The sequence below is a fragment of the Limanda limanda genome, chromosome 16, assembly GCF_963576545.1.
Source record: "Limanda limanda chromosome 16, fLimLim1.1, whole genome shotgun sequence".
In the NCBI taxonomy this organism is placed as follows: domain Eukaryota; kingdom Metazoa; phylum Chordata; class Actinopteri; order Pleuronectiformes; family Pleuronectidae; genus Limanda; species Limanda limanda.
In genome coordinates, this window is record NC_083651.1 from 425,651 (window position 1) to 440,226 (window position 14,576).

Sequence of the window (14,576 nt, forward strand, 5' to 3'; positions counted from 1 at the left end):
CATCTATTTCCATGTGATGACCTGTCGTACCTTGTTCCTTCACAGACGTTGTGTTAGGAAAGGTTCCTCAGGGTGAGTATCTGATAAAAACATTATTATTAACGTTTAACTGAACACGTGAAATAATACAAACAAGTAGACTTGTTAATAATTGAAGTTATTTGTGTAAAAACCTTCAGACGTCCCCGACGTGTCGCTTCCAGCAACAGAAACAGACTCTTATGTTTTCAGAGGTGAGTCTGTTTCCATCAGTCCAACTCAAGGTCACCACCTCTCACGTCATTCTGACACTCATCGATATTTTTTTTTCAACCTATCAATCAATAGATTCCTCTGAAATTTATCAGTACGAAGAAACAACTCGAGTTAAAGGTACAAACGTTTGAATCAACTAAACGATCAAGTTTGAACTAACTATCGTCACTTCTACGATCTGCGTGAAGGAATCTGACGATTCTGCTTCTCATCCATCAACTGTAACGTTTCATCTTAAACTGTAACCTTCATCTTCTTCATCCTAAAACCTGTGTTCATCATCACTGCTCCTAATAAACCTGTGCTGCCATCGAATGTCAACTAGTTCACTTTAATAACAACTTTTGTGAAAACATTTCAAATGTAACTAAATGATCAAATACACAGAAGATTCATCTTAGAAATAAAAGTCAGAAGAGTGAAAATAATCTAAATTCTCATTAGATTCCAAATATATGAAATAGAACTTCAATTTCAATTTATTAATAAGATTTAAAGATAAAAAATAGAGATAAAATTAGAGAATTTCTCAGATTATATCTCAACTTTGAAATTTAAATTTATAATTTATTTTGAAAGTGTTAAATGATGGATTATATTTTTAACTGAAATCTGAATCTTGACTTTAATGTCTTTTAACCATAATCACATGCTTTGAATTGTTTTTTTAATTGGAAATTGTATTTAGCTGACCTTCATTCGCTGTAGGAGTAAATGAAGAGTGATGACAGATGTCTGACTTTAATCTGGAGTTGAATCTGGTCTGTGGGAATCAAACCTGTGGTGATGAAACTTCTCACTCTTCACTTTGAGCTTTTCAAAGAGCGACAGGAGAAGAAGAGACGTTTCTGTTCGTCGCTCATCGTCACAGATGTCGTACTTTTTCTGTTTATATATAGAATCACATCATCAGCATATAAAGCGATCTTCTCCATGTGTTTTCCTCTTTTATATGTTCTTCTGTCATTAATCGTTCTCGTCACGTTTCTTCACTGTCTCAGTCTAATGAAGTAAATTAATAACGGGCGATAATTACAGACGTGCGACGTCGGACTTAGTTTCTTTTTCTAAGTTCAGTTTTCTTCTTCACCAGAAGAGAGAAAGACCGTAGAGGAAGTTGTTGAGACGACTCAGTTCGAGAGCAGAGAAGAAATCCATGAAGGTATAAACACGTCGAAGCTTGTGGCTGTAACGTAACAAAGCCGCTGGTCAAAGCTGCGTTCACGTGTAAAACGCTTCACACGCCCCCTGCTGCTCACAGAAGCTTTAACCTTCTCACGCTTGAGCTGTTTGTGTCGTAGACGTAGGTGTTGTCTTCTCCTTCCTTGTTTGTCTTCTTTGTGTTTGAGTTTCCTATTCTTGAGTCTTTCCACTTCCTCTTAAGCTCTTGCTAATGCTCAGCGGCTTCTGTCCACTAGACGGCAGTAGAGAGTAGATGCTCGTGGTTTTGATGTGAACTCTCTTGATTCTTTAAGTGACGGAGGTTCACAGCCGAGCGGAGGAGAAACGCTTGGACGCTCCCGCTCCAGTCGAAGGTAACTTCCTCTTTTGTCTCAGTCGTTCACGTATCAAGTCTTTTCTTCTTCAGTCTCATTGTTTGTTTTTCTGTTTCTCTCCATTTTCGAATTTTTGTATGAAATTGTAGATGTTGAACTCAAAAAGAAAAAAATATTTAAATGCAGAAATATTATCTTAATTCAGATTTTGGACATTTTTGAGCTTTGTCAAATCATTATCAATTTATTGAATGGATCAGTATTTATGTTACAAGAGTAGAATACACTGAATCCTTTCTATATACTTCTAATGTATTTAACATTAAACAGCAGATTCACAAATTGTATAATGGAATTTAAAGGTTTGACATTATACACAGATCTGTTTAATGTCCCCCCCCCCCCTCGTGGCGGTCATAACACTTAGAGATTAAAGAAAACTCTATAATATAAAAAAACAAACCCGTGATCTTGAGATGTTTCTCTGGACGTCTGTCTGTGAAACTTGTTGTGGAGAGTTTTTCTTTGTGTGTTGTTGGTTCTTTCAGCTGTTTGTTCTTTACATGTGTGTGTTTGTGTTTTTCTTCTTTCACCAAACTCTTGAAGCATTTGACTCTGTTGTCTCATGTTTCTCTGTTAAACCTTGAAGAACCTTCAGTTCGTGCTGAACCAGAGAAGTTCAGTCCTGAACCTTATCAACACAAACCAACAACAGCAGAAACAAAACCTTTTCCTCCTGAGGCCAAAGTGAAGCGGGAACCTGAAGCAGTGAAAGTTGAAGCTGTGAAGAAAGAAGCAGAAGCTGCTAAAGCGAGAGGTAACGTAGTGAACACTTGTTTAACTTCTGGTCGACTACAGAGACCTGGTGTTTGACGTCTTGAGGTTTCGTTCCATGTTGTTTTCTTACATGTTTAAGTCCTCAATGTTTTCACCTCTTGCTGCTCTAACGTATCTGGAGCTTGGAAACAGCTTCATATTCTTCTACGTTTACTGGAGGAATAAATAACTTTTGACAGTGAAGCTCGATGTGTTCTTCAAACAAACTTAATTATCAAGTCAAACCAAAGGAAGTGGTAGTTCAGCCAATCGATGTGAAGGAAACTTCACCAGAGGCTGAAGTGATTTTAACAGAAGGTGTGAGAGGGACCATCTTTAATATCTCTGCTCCTGTGACTGGTTCTCTGTCTCCATGTTCTGTGTCTTCTTGTTCTCTTTGTTCTAAGCACTCGTTAGAGTGGACTGTAATTCTAGATCTTGGTGGTCACCAGGTTACTGAACATGTATGTATCATGTTTTTTCAAAGTACCAGAAACCCCAAAGCCTGAAGAACCTGTAGTTCCTCCAACCACAACCAAGGTTTCTCCCTCCACACCAGAACGTCTTGCAGCTGAAGGTATCAACCGTTGACTTTCAATCTTGTTCTTGGTCTTTCTGACTCTGACCTCACTCGTTAAAAGTCTTTGATTCCAGCTGAGCCTCGGCCGTTACCTGTAGCCAAAGGAACTGCAGAGAACCTGTTAATAATCACTTTCTTCTACTTGTTTTGTGTTTAAATTGTTTATTGTGTCAATAATTTGTTATGTTTTATCTCAAAATAATATGATTTAAATATATTCCATGAATATCTTTGAGTTAAGCACTCGTTAGAGTGACACTTTCAATTGTGGATTTTTCTTTCAAAATATGGTTAAAAAGATAATCATCTCATAAATAAATGTTCTTCTAAGTTGTCTCAGAACCAAAGAAACCAGAGACTCCAAGAAAACCAGCTTATATTCCCGTAACAAAACCAGAGGAACCGAAGAAAGAGGTTGTCGAAGAGACAAAGAGGTCTGCCAAGGTGTCAGAGAAGGTTCCAGAAGGACCAGAACAGGTTGTCCAAGACACAAAGAGGGTTACCGAAGCTCCAAAGAAAACTCAAGAAACACCTGCAATAGTCCCTGAGGCACCAAAGAAGGTTCCAAAGAAGGTTCCACCCCAAAAAGTAGTGGAAGAAATTAGGAGGGTTCCTGAAACACCAAAGAAAGTCCTGGAAACACCAAAATTGGTTCCAGAGGAACTAAAGAAGGTTCCAGAAGAACCCAAAAAGGTTCAGGTAATTGAAAAGAGGGTTCCTGAAGCCCAAAACAAAGTTCAGAAAACACTTGGGATAGTTCCAGAGGTACCAAAGAGAGTTCCTGAAGAACCAAGGGAGACTCCAGAGGAACAACAAATGGTGCACCACCTAGAACCAGCCGCACCACATGACTTGGAAACACCGAAACCTAAACTTCAGGCTCAGCCTCAACAACAAGGTAGATATGCTGCAAACTAATTGAAAACATCAGATTGACTTATCCTGACTCATCTTGTTCTTTTACTCACGATTTCTATCTTTTATTCTGAAATGTCTTCAGCTATTTCTTCAAATGTTTTGTCTGATTCTGTGCCGTCATGTGTGTTGACTGTTTGTTGCGTCACATCAATTATCACACTGACTTCGTGGTTGATCCTTGATGGTTTTTGTTTTGTGTTGTTTTCCTCTTGGCCACCGCTCCATGGTGCAAATCTTCATTCTTGGGTGAAATCTTAAAATGACGTCAGTTTGCCTGAAGACTGATCGTCGTGGAACAGAAGTGGTTGAAGACAGAAAGGAGTCTTCTGTCAGAAAGAGTCGTGGACAAAGGAGTTCTCTTGCAGCAGAAGTTGAACAGAGACAAGTGGAAGTGAGGACGTACGAGTCCAGTGAAGAAATCACTTTTGAAATGCAGCAACAAGTGGTGAAAGATTCTTTGTGGTTCTGTGAAGATCAGAAACATGAATATCAGGAGGCTGGAAAATCCGTAGACACTGAACCATGTGATGAAGAAGACTTTGATCAAGAAGATGTGGACCTGACCTCAGTCCCCCCACCTCCACAGAACTTTACACTGACACCATCAAAGCTAGACATCGCACCAAAGACTGCAATGATTCATCTTGCAAAGACAGAAGTTTCACCTCCTGACCCTGGATCTGCAGCCAGAGAAGTTAAGGCAAGTGCTCAAGAACGAAAACTCAAAGAAGAAACTGGTGCAGAGCAGAGAGACACGACTGAATCATCTCAATCCATATGTCCTGAAGAAGTCCTCTTTGCAATGGAGGAGCTTGTTAAACCTCAAGTCTCTGCTGCACTTGAATCAGTCACAATACAGCAGAAGTCTAGAGGAACTGAACATGTTGCTCCTTCAAAGCAAGCTGACTCTGTGGAAGTGGGTCCATCTGAAGGACACATGTCTTCGTCTCCTAGTAAACACACGTCACCGCCTTCTGAACAAGACTTACCCAGAATTCTTCCTAAAACCAGACTGTCTCCTCCTGTGGCAGTTCTTCCTCCTGAGACAGAAGCAAGGCTGAGTAAAAAGATTGAGTTTCCGAGAGAAGACATAAGAAATCCTCCCGAAGCTACCGATGAAATGTGTGTTGAAGACCCTGCATCTCCAGAGACATCACGTCCTGAACAGGAAGAACTGTCTTCTGAAGAGGAACTCGTCCAAGCAGCATCAGTCCCAGAGCGTCGGAGAGGATCATCTCCAGTTCCTCAGATTCCTTTGCCGGAGAAAACTGTCCTTCAGGAAGAAACTGAACCAAAGAAGACATCTCCGTCTCTTCCCAAAATGTTAACTGCTCCTGAAGAAACCTTCGTACCTGAAGAAGTGACACTGTCCAAGAAATCTAAAGACACGGTTTCTTTGACTCAACAACCGAATGTTCCACCACAGAAGACATATTTTCCTTTTGAGCAAGAACCTCTTCTACCTGCTTCAGTCGGTTCCTCTGAGGAAACGAGAACCTCTGAAACGAAACCTCTGACACGAGCTGATGATGAGGAACCAAAGAAGAAAACAGAGGTTGAACAACAAACTCTTCAGAAAGGTATTCTGTCGTTCTTGAGCCGCTCAGGTTCATGATCTTCATCAACTCCTCTTCGAAGATGTTCACATCTTTCATGCTCACAAAACTAAAAGACATTTCACTCTAATCTTCTCTTGGTCGCATTAAACCCTCTTTTTGTCTTTAAAACGCATTCTTCTCGTAACATATTTCATCGTTGACCTTCTTTCTTCATTCTGTCACTTCTTCTGTTTGTTTGTGAACTTATTTGTATTTGAATCATCGTTTGTAAGTCGTGATATTGATCACAATGTTTTCTTGGTCGTGATCTTGGAATCTTGTATTTTAAAGTGTCTCCTCAAGAGGAGAAGAAACCAACTGCACCCAAACCAAAGGCTTTAGCTCCTGCTCCTGCACAGAAAGCAGCGCCCCCTGCAGGTAGTCTTGACATATTAACAGTTGACCTGCTGTTTTTACTTCTGTTTGTGTCGTCCTGTTTGTCTCACTCACTTCTCATCATGTTTGAACTTATTCTCTTCTTCATTATGACCATGATCATCTTGTATTTTAAAGTTTGTCCCCCGGAGGAGAAGAAACCATCTGCACCGGCCCTCAAACCTTCACCTCCGACTCCTGCTGCTGCAGAGAGAGTAGCGCCCCCTGCAGGTAGTTGCTCACCTGGATTTATATGTTGCTGTCTGTCTGTTTTCTTTTCCTTGTGTGTTATAGTTTCTTGGTGTTTCCTCAGTCTGGTTTTGTTTCAGTGCAGCGTATCTGACCGTCTTGTTTTCTTGGTCGTAATCTTGGAATTGTATATTTTTAAGTGTCTCCTCCAGAGGAGAAAAAAGCATCAAAACCTTCAGCTCCTGCTGCTGCTGCCAAGGCAGCGCCCCCTGCAGGTAGATCTTTACACTGTTGAACCTGAAACTCTGTCCTGTGTTTCTGTTCTTTTGAATCCCCCCCCCCCCCCCCCCCCCGGTGGCTGCTCCTGTGTTTGTCTGACCTGTGCACTCTTCTCTTTTCATCTTGAATCTGTCTTTGTTCATGTGCTGCCACTTTATCTTCTGTCCTCGTGCTTGTGAAGTTTCTCCTCCAGAGGACAAGAAACCATCTCCTCTGACACCAAAGGTTCCAGCAGAAAAAGTCCTTCTTCCTTCAGGTAGTTTTCTTCTGTTTGTCACGTTGTTGTCTGACTGTGTTTGTCACGTCTGGTTCTCAACAACAGTTTGAATTCTTCAGATGTGTCTGTATTGTTTGAGTTTCTGTCAGTTTGTCAGATCTTTGCCAGTGATTTAATCCAGTTGACGTTGTTGTAGCTCAAGTTGCAGCGATGCAGAGGAAACCGTCTCCTCCGGCCGCTCAGGCTGAACGCTCTCCTGTGTCGGAGGACATGTCTCCACCTGAAGGTAACGCCTCTTCTCTAACTGTCATTCGTGTTGTTGGTCTTCAATCTTCACACAAAGTCACGTCCTGTTGTTGTCTGTCTCAATATGTTGGTCTGTTTGTGGCTCTACTTTCTTTTCTATAATCTCACAGAAAGAAGCTAAATCATCTTGAATGTTTCTCTTGGTGCATCATGATGAGCATCTGAACACAAAGTTGTCCTTCTGTCTTTGAGGAATTAACGTCTTTGTCTTTGATTGAATCACGTTTGTGTCATTGTTTGTTCTGTGAATATTTACATGGATCTTATTAAAATTCTTACAGATATGGAACCAGTTTCAGCTCCTGGACCAACTAAAGGTACCAAACATTTACTTCTTTACTTCCTCATGTAAATAGGCAATAAATCTTCATCCATGTTATGTTGGTTGCTGTCTGATAAAGTACAAGCGTGTGTGAGTCCTGTGTTGTTAAATATGAAATGTTGAGCTTCTTGTTTGTCTGTATGTTAATGTTATGAAGGTGAAAATGCCTCAACCACAGAGCCACCTTTTAAACAGAAGGGTAAGGTTCCTGTTCAAGAGACAAAAACACCCGATTCACCAAAGCTGAGGAGTAAATTCACCAGAAAACCCAAAGAGAAGGAACCAGAACCAGAGATGGTGAAGCTGAAGAAGATTCCAGTGAAAACTCCGGAGCCTGAGAAACAAGTTGAAACTCATAAAGCTGAAGTGACACGGCGTCACGACCCAGAATTAATGGCTCGTGGTCTTCATGACAGAGAAGATCGAGAGGTCATAACGCTTGGAAGAACTGATCGCCTCTTCACTGCAGAGGAAGAGACGGTTCAGCTGAGACACTTTGAGGAAGCTGAACGAGTCGTAGTCGTACAGAAAACACAGAAAGAAGGTTGGACGAGAACTGTCAAACCACAGAAGGAGCAGGAATCTGACCGACCAAGTGTGGACAAGAAGAAAATCACTAAACTGCCAAAGTCAGACGAGTCGAAAGAATCAGTTAAACTCAAACCCTCTGAAAAATCAGGAAAACCAGAAGAAGAACCGCAAAAGATCCAACTCAAAAAGGTGCCAGCAAAGCCCAAAGAGCCAGAGAAGGAAGTCATAACTCACAAAGTTGACACGATAAGACATTATGACACAGAACTAACAGTCCAGAAGCTTCGGGACAGAGAAGATCGAGAGCTGGTAACACTCAGCAGAAGGGAAAGAGTGTTCACTGCAGCTGAAGAGACGTCTGACCTGGGATCTGTGCAGGAAGCTGAACAACCAGAGGCAGAAGATGAGAAATCAAGATGGACCAGAACTCCTAAAGCACCGAAAGACGAAGAGCCTGAACCAGATTTAACTAAGAAGAAAATAAAGAAACTGTCAAAGAAGGAGGAGGAACAAGAGGTGGTGACACTGAAACCATTCCAAAAACCTCAGAAACCTGAAGAAGCTGAGCCTCAAAAAGCTCAGAAAGAAGCTCAAGCACAGACAGATACCAAACGAGCTCGGGTCCAGAGAGCTGAGCCGCCACAGGGAGATCAACCCAGAGCTGCAGGAGAAGACAGATCACATGAAGACGTTCCTGTCAAGAGTCCAGAGGTCCTTCACCTTGTGGACAAAGACCAGACAGAAGTCCAGCTGAAGAATAAGGTTGATCAGGTCCCAGAGCCTGAGGAACCTTCTGCTGCCAACAAGCTTCGTGGAAAACCTCAAGTTACACCAGATAAAGAGAAAGAGAAGGTTCTGTTGAAACCTTATTCTAAAGTCCTCAAGACGGAAGAAAAAACAGAAACAACACCTGAGGAGGAGAAGAAGAAATCTGTGGACATAAAAATACCAAAGAGAAAAAGTCCAAGAGATGAAACTCCGCTCAGAAAAGTTGAAAAGACAATGACACCCAAAAAGGAGGATGAGAAACCTGGAGAGAAGGAAGAAGCAGCTGTTCCACTCAAGAAAGTGATTCCACCAGGAGAGAAGGAAGTGATCCTGCAGAAAGAGGCCGAGAGAGAACTCCCACAAACACAAGCAGACATCTTTAACAGAGGTGTCAAACTCCAGAAGACTCCATCACTGAGAGTCAGGAAAGAAAAGGTAGAAGAAGAAAAGTCTCTCAAACCTTCTGAGCAGCTCAAAAAGGTGGAGCTTAAAACGACGCCTTCACCGAGAGACAAGACTGAAGCTCCGACGCTGAAGAAGGTTCTGAAGAAGCCGTCAGCAGAGGAGAAGCCTGAGAGCGTGAGGATTCCTCTGGTGAAGGAGGTGTCTCCTGGAGCTGTGCACATGAAGAAGGTTCCCACGCAGCCGGAGGAGGAGGTGTTCGAGGAGGAGGAGGCTGGTGAGGAGGAGGAGGAGGAGGAGGCCTGGGGCTGGGAGCTGGTTCCTCCAGACGACTGGGATGGTGAAGGGGTTGATGGGGTGATGGAGACTCCAGGAATGCCTGGCGGGAAACGAGGTGAGGAGACGGCTGAAAGCTGAAGACCATGGAATCATCTCACCTCTGCTGACTCATCTCATCAGCTCCATGTCTAATCACATGACCATCGTTCATCTCCACCTCATGATCCATCTCCGTCCACCCGGCACGTGTCCATCCTGTAATGTCTGTCATCAGATGTTTGTCTTCGCCAGTGTTCGCATCGTCTTTGTCTCTTATGTCCTCGTCATCATCTTCATCTTCCTCTTCATCGTGTGACTCATCGTCCCAGTGTCTCATTCATCATGTTTGTCGTTTGTGTTGCGTGATTCTTTCTCTTGGTTCCTCTGGAGTGTTGAGGTTCACAGAGAAACACAAAACTCATCTGACTCTTTCTTGTCCAGATGGAAAACCATCGGAGGAGCCGGCGAAAGGCAGAGGCCGAGGACTCGGTGGTGAGAGCAAACTCACAACTCACAACTCACAACTCACAACTCACACTTTACACTTTACACTTTACACTCTTTATGTTTACAGCAGAATCACCTGTTCCATAAGTGTCGTAAAGTCTACGTTGTTTATTGTGTAAATCTTTGAATCTTACATCATTTGACCTTTGAAATGTGTGTCCATGAACACACAGATGCTTTTTTACTTGACAGTGACTTGTGTTATCTCTTTCTGTGTGTGATGTTTGTGTAGTTAGTTGTTTTTGTCGTCTTTGAGTTTCGAGGCTCGGTCTGATTCTCAGTCTGAACGGAATCTTAGTTTCTGTTTCTCAGATTTTTCAGATCTTCAGAACATCCCAGAGTCTGAAATCTCTTCTCATCTTGTCTTAAACAAACCTGTTACGTTTTTGTGTGTGATGTTGCAGCGAGACAGACGCCATCACCTGGTGACGGTGGGCGTGGCCGCGGCCTGAAGCCCGGTGGCAAAGGCCCCTCCCCTCCAGAGGATCCCTTCGGAGGGTTCAAGCTGAAAGCCGTCCCTCTGAAGTTCATCAAGAAGCTGAAGGACATCGTGCTGCAGGAAGCCGAGTCCATCGGCTCGGCCGCCGTGTTCGAGTGCGAGGTCTCACCTTCCACCGCCATCACCACCTGGATGAAAGATGGCAGCAACCTGCGCGAGAGCCCCAAGCACAAGTTCACCTCTGACGGCAAAGATCGCAAGCTGAACATTATTGATGTTCAACTGTCCGACACTGGTGAATACAGCTGTGTGGCCAAGAACGCTGGAAAGGAAATAACGTGCACAGCCAAGCTCATCGTAGAAGGTAAACCAGGGTTTTTCTTAAAGTTTTTTTATATTCTTTATTTTATTTTTATATTCTTTATTTTTTTTATATTCTTTATTTTTTTTTATATTCTTTATTTTTTTTTATATTCTTTATTTTTTTTTATATTCTTTATTTTTTTATATTCTTTATTTTTTTTTATATTCTTTATTTTTTTTTATATTCTTTATTTTTGCCCAAGGTGATTTTCTTTCTTTTCTGTCAACCTTCTTCAGAACTGGGTAACTTGGTTCATGTTGGGAGAGGGTTTTTTATTTTGACACAAATTTTGTCTCAACATCAGGAACTTATTTAACTTAGAAGTTAAACTTGTTTTAATGTTTGTACTTCTGCCTGTGAACTTGTTATCATAACATCATTGAAATGATTGTAAAGCAGAAGAAACAGTGTTTAAAAGAGTGGATGTGTGTGAGCAGAGCTTCCTGTGAAGTGGATCAAGGAGCTGGAGCCAGAGACCACGTGTATGAAGAGTCAGCCCATGTATCTGACCTGCGAGCTGAACAAAGAGAGGGAGGTCGTCTGGAAACGGAACGGCGTTCTCCTCAAGCAACAGGCCGGGAAGGTCGCCATCAACATCATCGGGATGCAGCACGCCGTGACCCTCCAGAACGCCACGGAGGCCGACGCCGGCGCCTACACGTGTGAGGTGGACGGACAGGAGGAGGTCAAGACCACGACCAACGTGAAAGTGATCGGTAAGAAGAACCCTTACTGAGAGAATGAAGGGACTCAGCAGCGCCCCCTGGATGATAATATATATATATCACACCTATTTAATAGTGGTTTAGCTCAGTGGCGCCCTCTATACAAAATAATAATATTGGTAATTATTATTAGAGAAACGGAATGATCTGCTGTCGTCACGAAGATTGAATGAAATGAATTCAATCTTGAGTTTAGACGATTGACAGGAAATCGATGTAGTAACTTCAAATTATGAGTTATGTTGATTATGTATGAATATGTTTTTACTGCAGCAGATAAAGATACAAATGTTTTTTTAATTCCAAAGTTTTAAGATTAAAGATATGTTTATAAAGTGTAAACCTTCCTCACCACGTGACACGTGTCATCAGAAATCATCAAGGACTGGCTGGTGAAGCCTCTGAGGGACCAGCACGTGAAGCCCAAGGCCAAGGCCACCTTCAAGTGCGAGCTGTTCAAGGACACGCCCAACTGGAAGTGGTTCAAGGGCGACGAGGAGCTGGCGCCTTCAGACAAGGTGGAGGTCAACAAGGACGGGAAGGACGTGACTCTGACTGTCAACAACTGTCAGCCCGACGACGTGGCCGACTACACCATCCAGGTGGAGGATCGCAGATACTCCGCCAAGCTCACGCTGGGAGGTCGGTGTGAAACTCACGAGAAAAGTCCCTGAGGCCACGTCCAGTCCACACGTCTCACTTGTGTTTGTGTGGTTCCAGAGCGTGAGGCGGAGGTCCTGAAGCCGCTGGCCAGCGTGGAGGTGGTGGAGAAGGAGGAGGCGACCTTTGACACTGAGATCTCTGAGGAGGACGTGGTGGGAGAATGGAAGCTGAGAGGACAAGTTCTGACCAGATCCCCGGTGAGATGTCTGCTCAACGTGTTCCCAGAACTCAGGCGCTGCTTCACTGAAGTCGTGTCTTTCAAATATGAATAATAATATTTATTCTTTATTTTAATTTAATTCATATTTTTAATGACATTCATTTGAGAAGGGAAGTTTATTTAGTTCCAAACGTGTTTTGTCATCAGCTCGTTTTTGTTTTTCAGACGTGCGACATGAGAAGTGTCGGCAGGAAACGTTTCCTGACGCTGAAGAACGTGCAGCTGGAGCAGGCGGGGGAGGTGTCCTACCAGGCGCTGAACGCCGTCACCAGCGCCATGCTCACTGTCACAGGTACGAGTCCGCTGCAGATACACCTCGTCTGGTTGTGTGTCCTTTGTTGCTCAGTTTGTGAGTCTGTGTAAAAGGGGGAATCGCAGAAGGTAAGAAAAGTGTTTGTGAATAACGGCCGAATCCTTCGCACCTCCCAGAGATCCAAATGGGATTTATCGATCAGCTGAAGGACGTTTCAGTGCCTGAGAAGAAACAGGCTAAGTTTGAATGCACAATCACCAAGGATGTGCCAAAGGTCATGTGGTTCAGGGGGGCGGAGATAGTCACCCCGAGCCCCAAATATGAAATAATAGACGATGGGAAGAAACACATGCTGATCATTAACAGCTGTGAGTTTGAGGACGAGGCTCAGTACACCGTGGAGGTGTTGGGACACAAGTCCAGCGCTCAGCTGGCGGTGGAAGGTAAGTGTCGGACAGAACTCGGCTTCACGTCCTGTTGTCATTTCCTGTTTTCAAAGTCGCGACAGCAACAAACAGCCGTGTGCACTGACTGATGTATTCCAGGCATGAGGCTGAAGTTTGTGCAGCAGCTTCAGGACCAAACAGTGAAAGAAGGTCAAACGGTGACCTTCCAGCTGGCGCTGAGTCACGAGAACGTGCCGGTGGTTTGGTACCGAAACGAAGTGAAACTTCACGTGAGCCGCTCGGTTCTCACACATGTGGAAGGGAAGACACACAGTCTAGAAATGAGGACGTTGACTCTCGATGATACCTGCCAGATAAAGGCAGAAGCCAAAGGACTTTTCACTGTGGCTAAACTGACGGTGATAGGTAACCACTTCTCTCTTCTCCTCAGTCACTCAACTCTACTTCTGCTTTCTTACACCTTTGGTTTTATTTCCTTCCTGTTTTTCTATGAATCCATCTTCACTGGATTCATTCCAGTATTGATTATCTTAATGTGTGGATTCTGTTTGTGGGCGTGGTCCTGACACTCGTGTGGTCGATCTGTTGCAGAGGGCGACGCCGTCTTCGTGGTGAAGCTGCAGGACTACACGGCCACGGAGAAGGACGAGGTGTCTCTGGACTGTGAACTGAGCAAAGACGTCCCGGTCATGTGGTACCACGAGGAGAAGGAGGTCATCACCTCCAAGATGGTGGTGATGAGGTCAGAGGGCAATCGCAGGTCTCTGGTCCTGAAGAAAGTGGAGTCGGGCGACAGAGGGAAATACGTATGTGACTGTGGAACCGACAAAACCTCGGCCAACATCAACATCGAAGGTAAACACACAAACATCAGGTCTGCGAGTTTCACAAAGTCGTCTCCTACACAGCTGACATTAGCATCATCATCAGCATCAATCAGCTAACGTTAGCACTAGCGTTGCTTCGTTGATCAACTTCTGTCTCCGGACGTAAAACGACACAAACGACGACTCTTCTATCGCTTTCTACTGAACGAGCTAGCTTATTAGCAAGCTAACAAGCTAGCTCGTCTGCGGCTCCTGTTTTAATCGACAGGAAAATACATTCAGAAAAAAACGAAAACCTGTAAGGAAAAAAAGTCACTAAAGATTAGACATATAAAAAAAAAAAGTATTCTAAAACGGATTCTTTTTTAACGCAGCTCCGATCGCTTTGTCTCATGTTATTTTCACATCTTTCACTTCTTTTCCTGTTTCTCCACCAGCTCGCGACATCAAGGTCGTGCGGCCGATCTACGGCGCCGAGCTGTTTGACGGAGAGACGGCTCGCTTCGAGGTGGAGATCTCCGAGGACGACGTGCACGGCCAGTGGAAACTGAACGGAGAAGTCCTCAGTCCTTCCTCCGTGAGCCCCGCCTCCATTCACCACTTTATATTTATCTACAGTATGAGTATATATGAATGTTGATTTGTGATGCCACTTGTTGATTGAATTTGACAGGACATCGACATCATCGAGGAGGGAGGCAAACACACTCTGATCCTGTACAACTGCAGAGTCTCCATGACCGGGGAGGTGGCCTACTCGGCCGCCAACGCCAAGTGTTCAGCCAACCTGAAGGTCAAAGG

The 14,576-nt window shown here is 43.6% G+C and overlaps 1 protein-coding gene across 1 annotated transcript in view; it reads left to right on the forward strand.

Annotated features, from left to right (window-relative positions):
- Positions 1–14,576, forward strand: part of ttn.1 (titin, tandem duplicate 1) — a 148,380-nt gene that overhangs the window by 48,470 nt on the left and 85,334 nt on the right. The window contains 20 exon segments of the mRNA XM_061089000.1: positions 46–72; positions 180–233; positions 1,731–1,790; positions 2,401–2,568; positions 6,688–6,762; positions 6,920–7,009; positions 7,311–7,346; positions 7,530–8,644; positions 8,735–9,446; positions 9,812–9,862; positions 10,282–10,680; positions 11,118–11,396; positions 11,778–12,047; positions 12,126–12,265; positions 12,454–12,580; positions 12,718–12,984; positions 13,087–13,353; positions 13,540–13,803; positions 14,213–14,352; positions 14,449–14,575. Of these exon segments, the coding sequence (XP_060944983.1) occupies positions 46–72; positions 180–233; positions 1,731–1,790; positions 2,401–2,568; positions 6,688–6,762; positions 6,920–7,009; positions 7,311–7,346; positions 7,530–8,644; positions 8,735–9,446; positions 9,812–9,862; positions 10,282–10,680; positions 11,118–11,396; positions 11,778–12,047; positions 12,126–12,265; positions 12,454–12,580; positions 12,718–12,984; positions 13,087–13,353; positions 13,540–13,803; positions 14,213–14,352; positions 14,449–14,575 (4,668 nt within the window).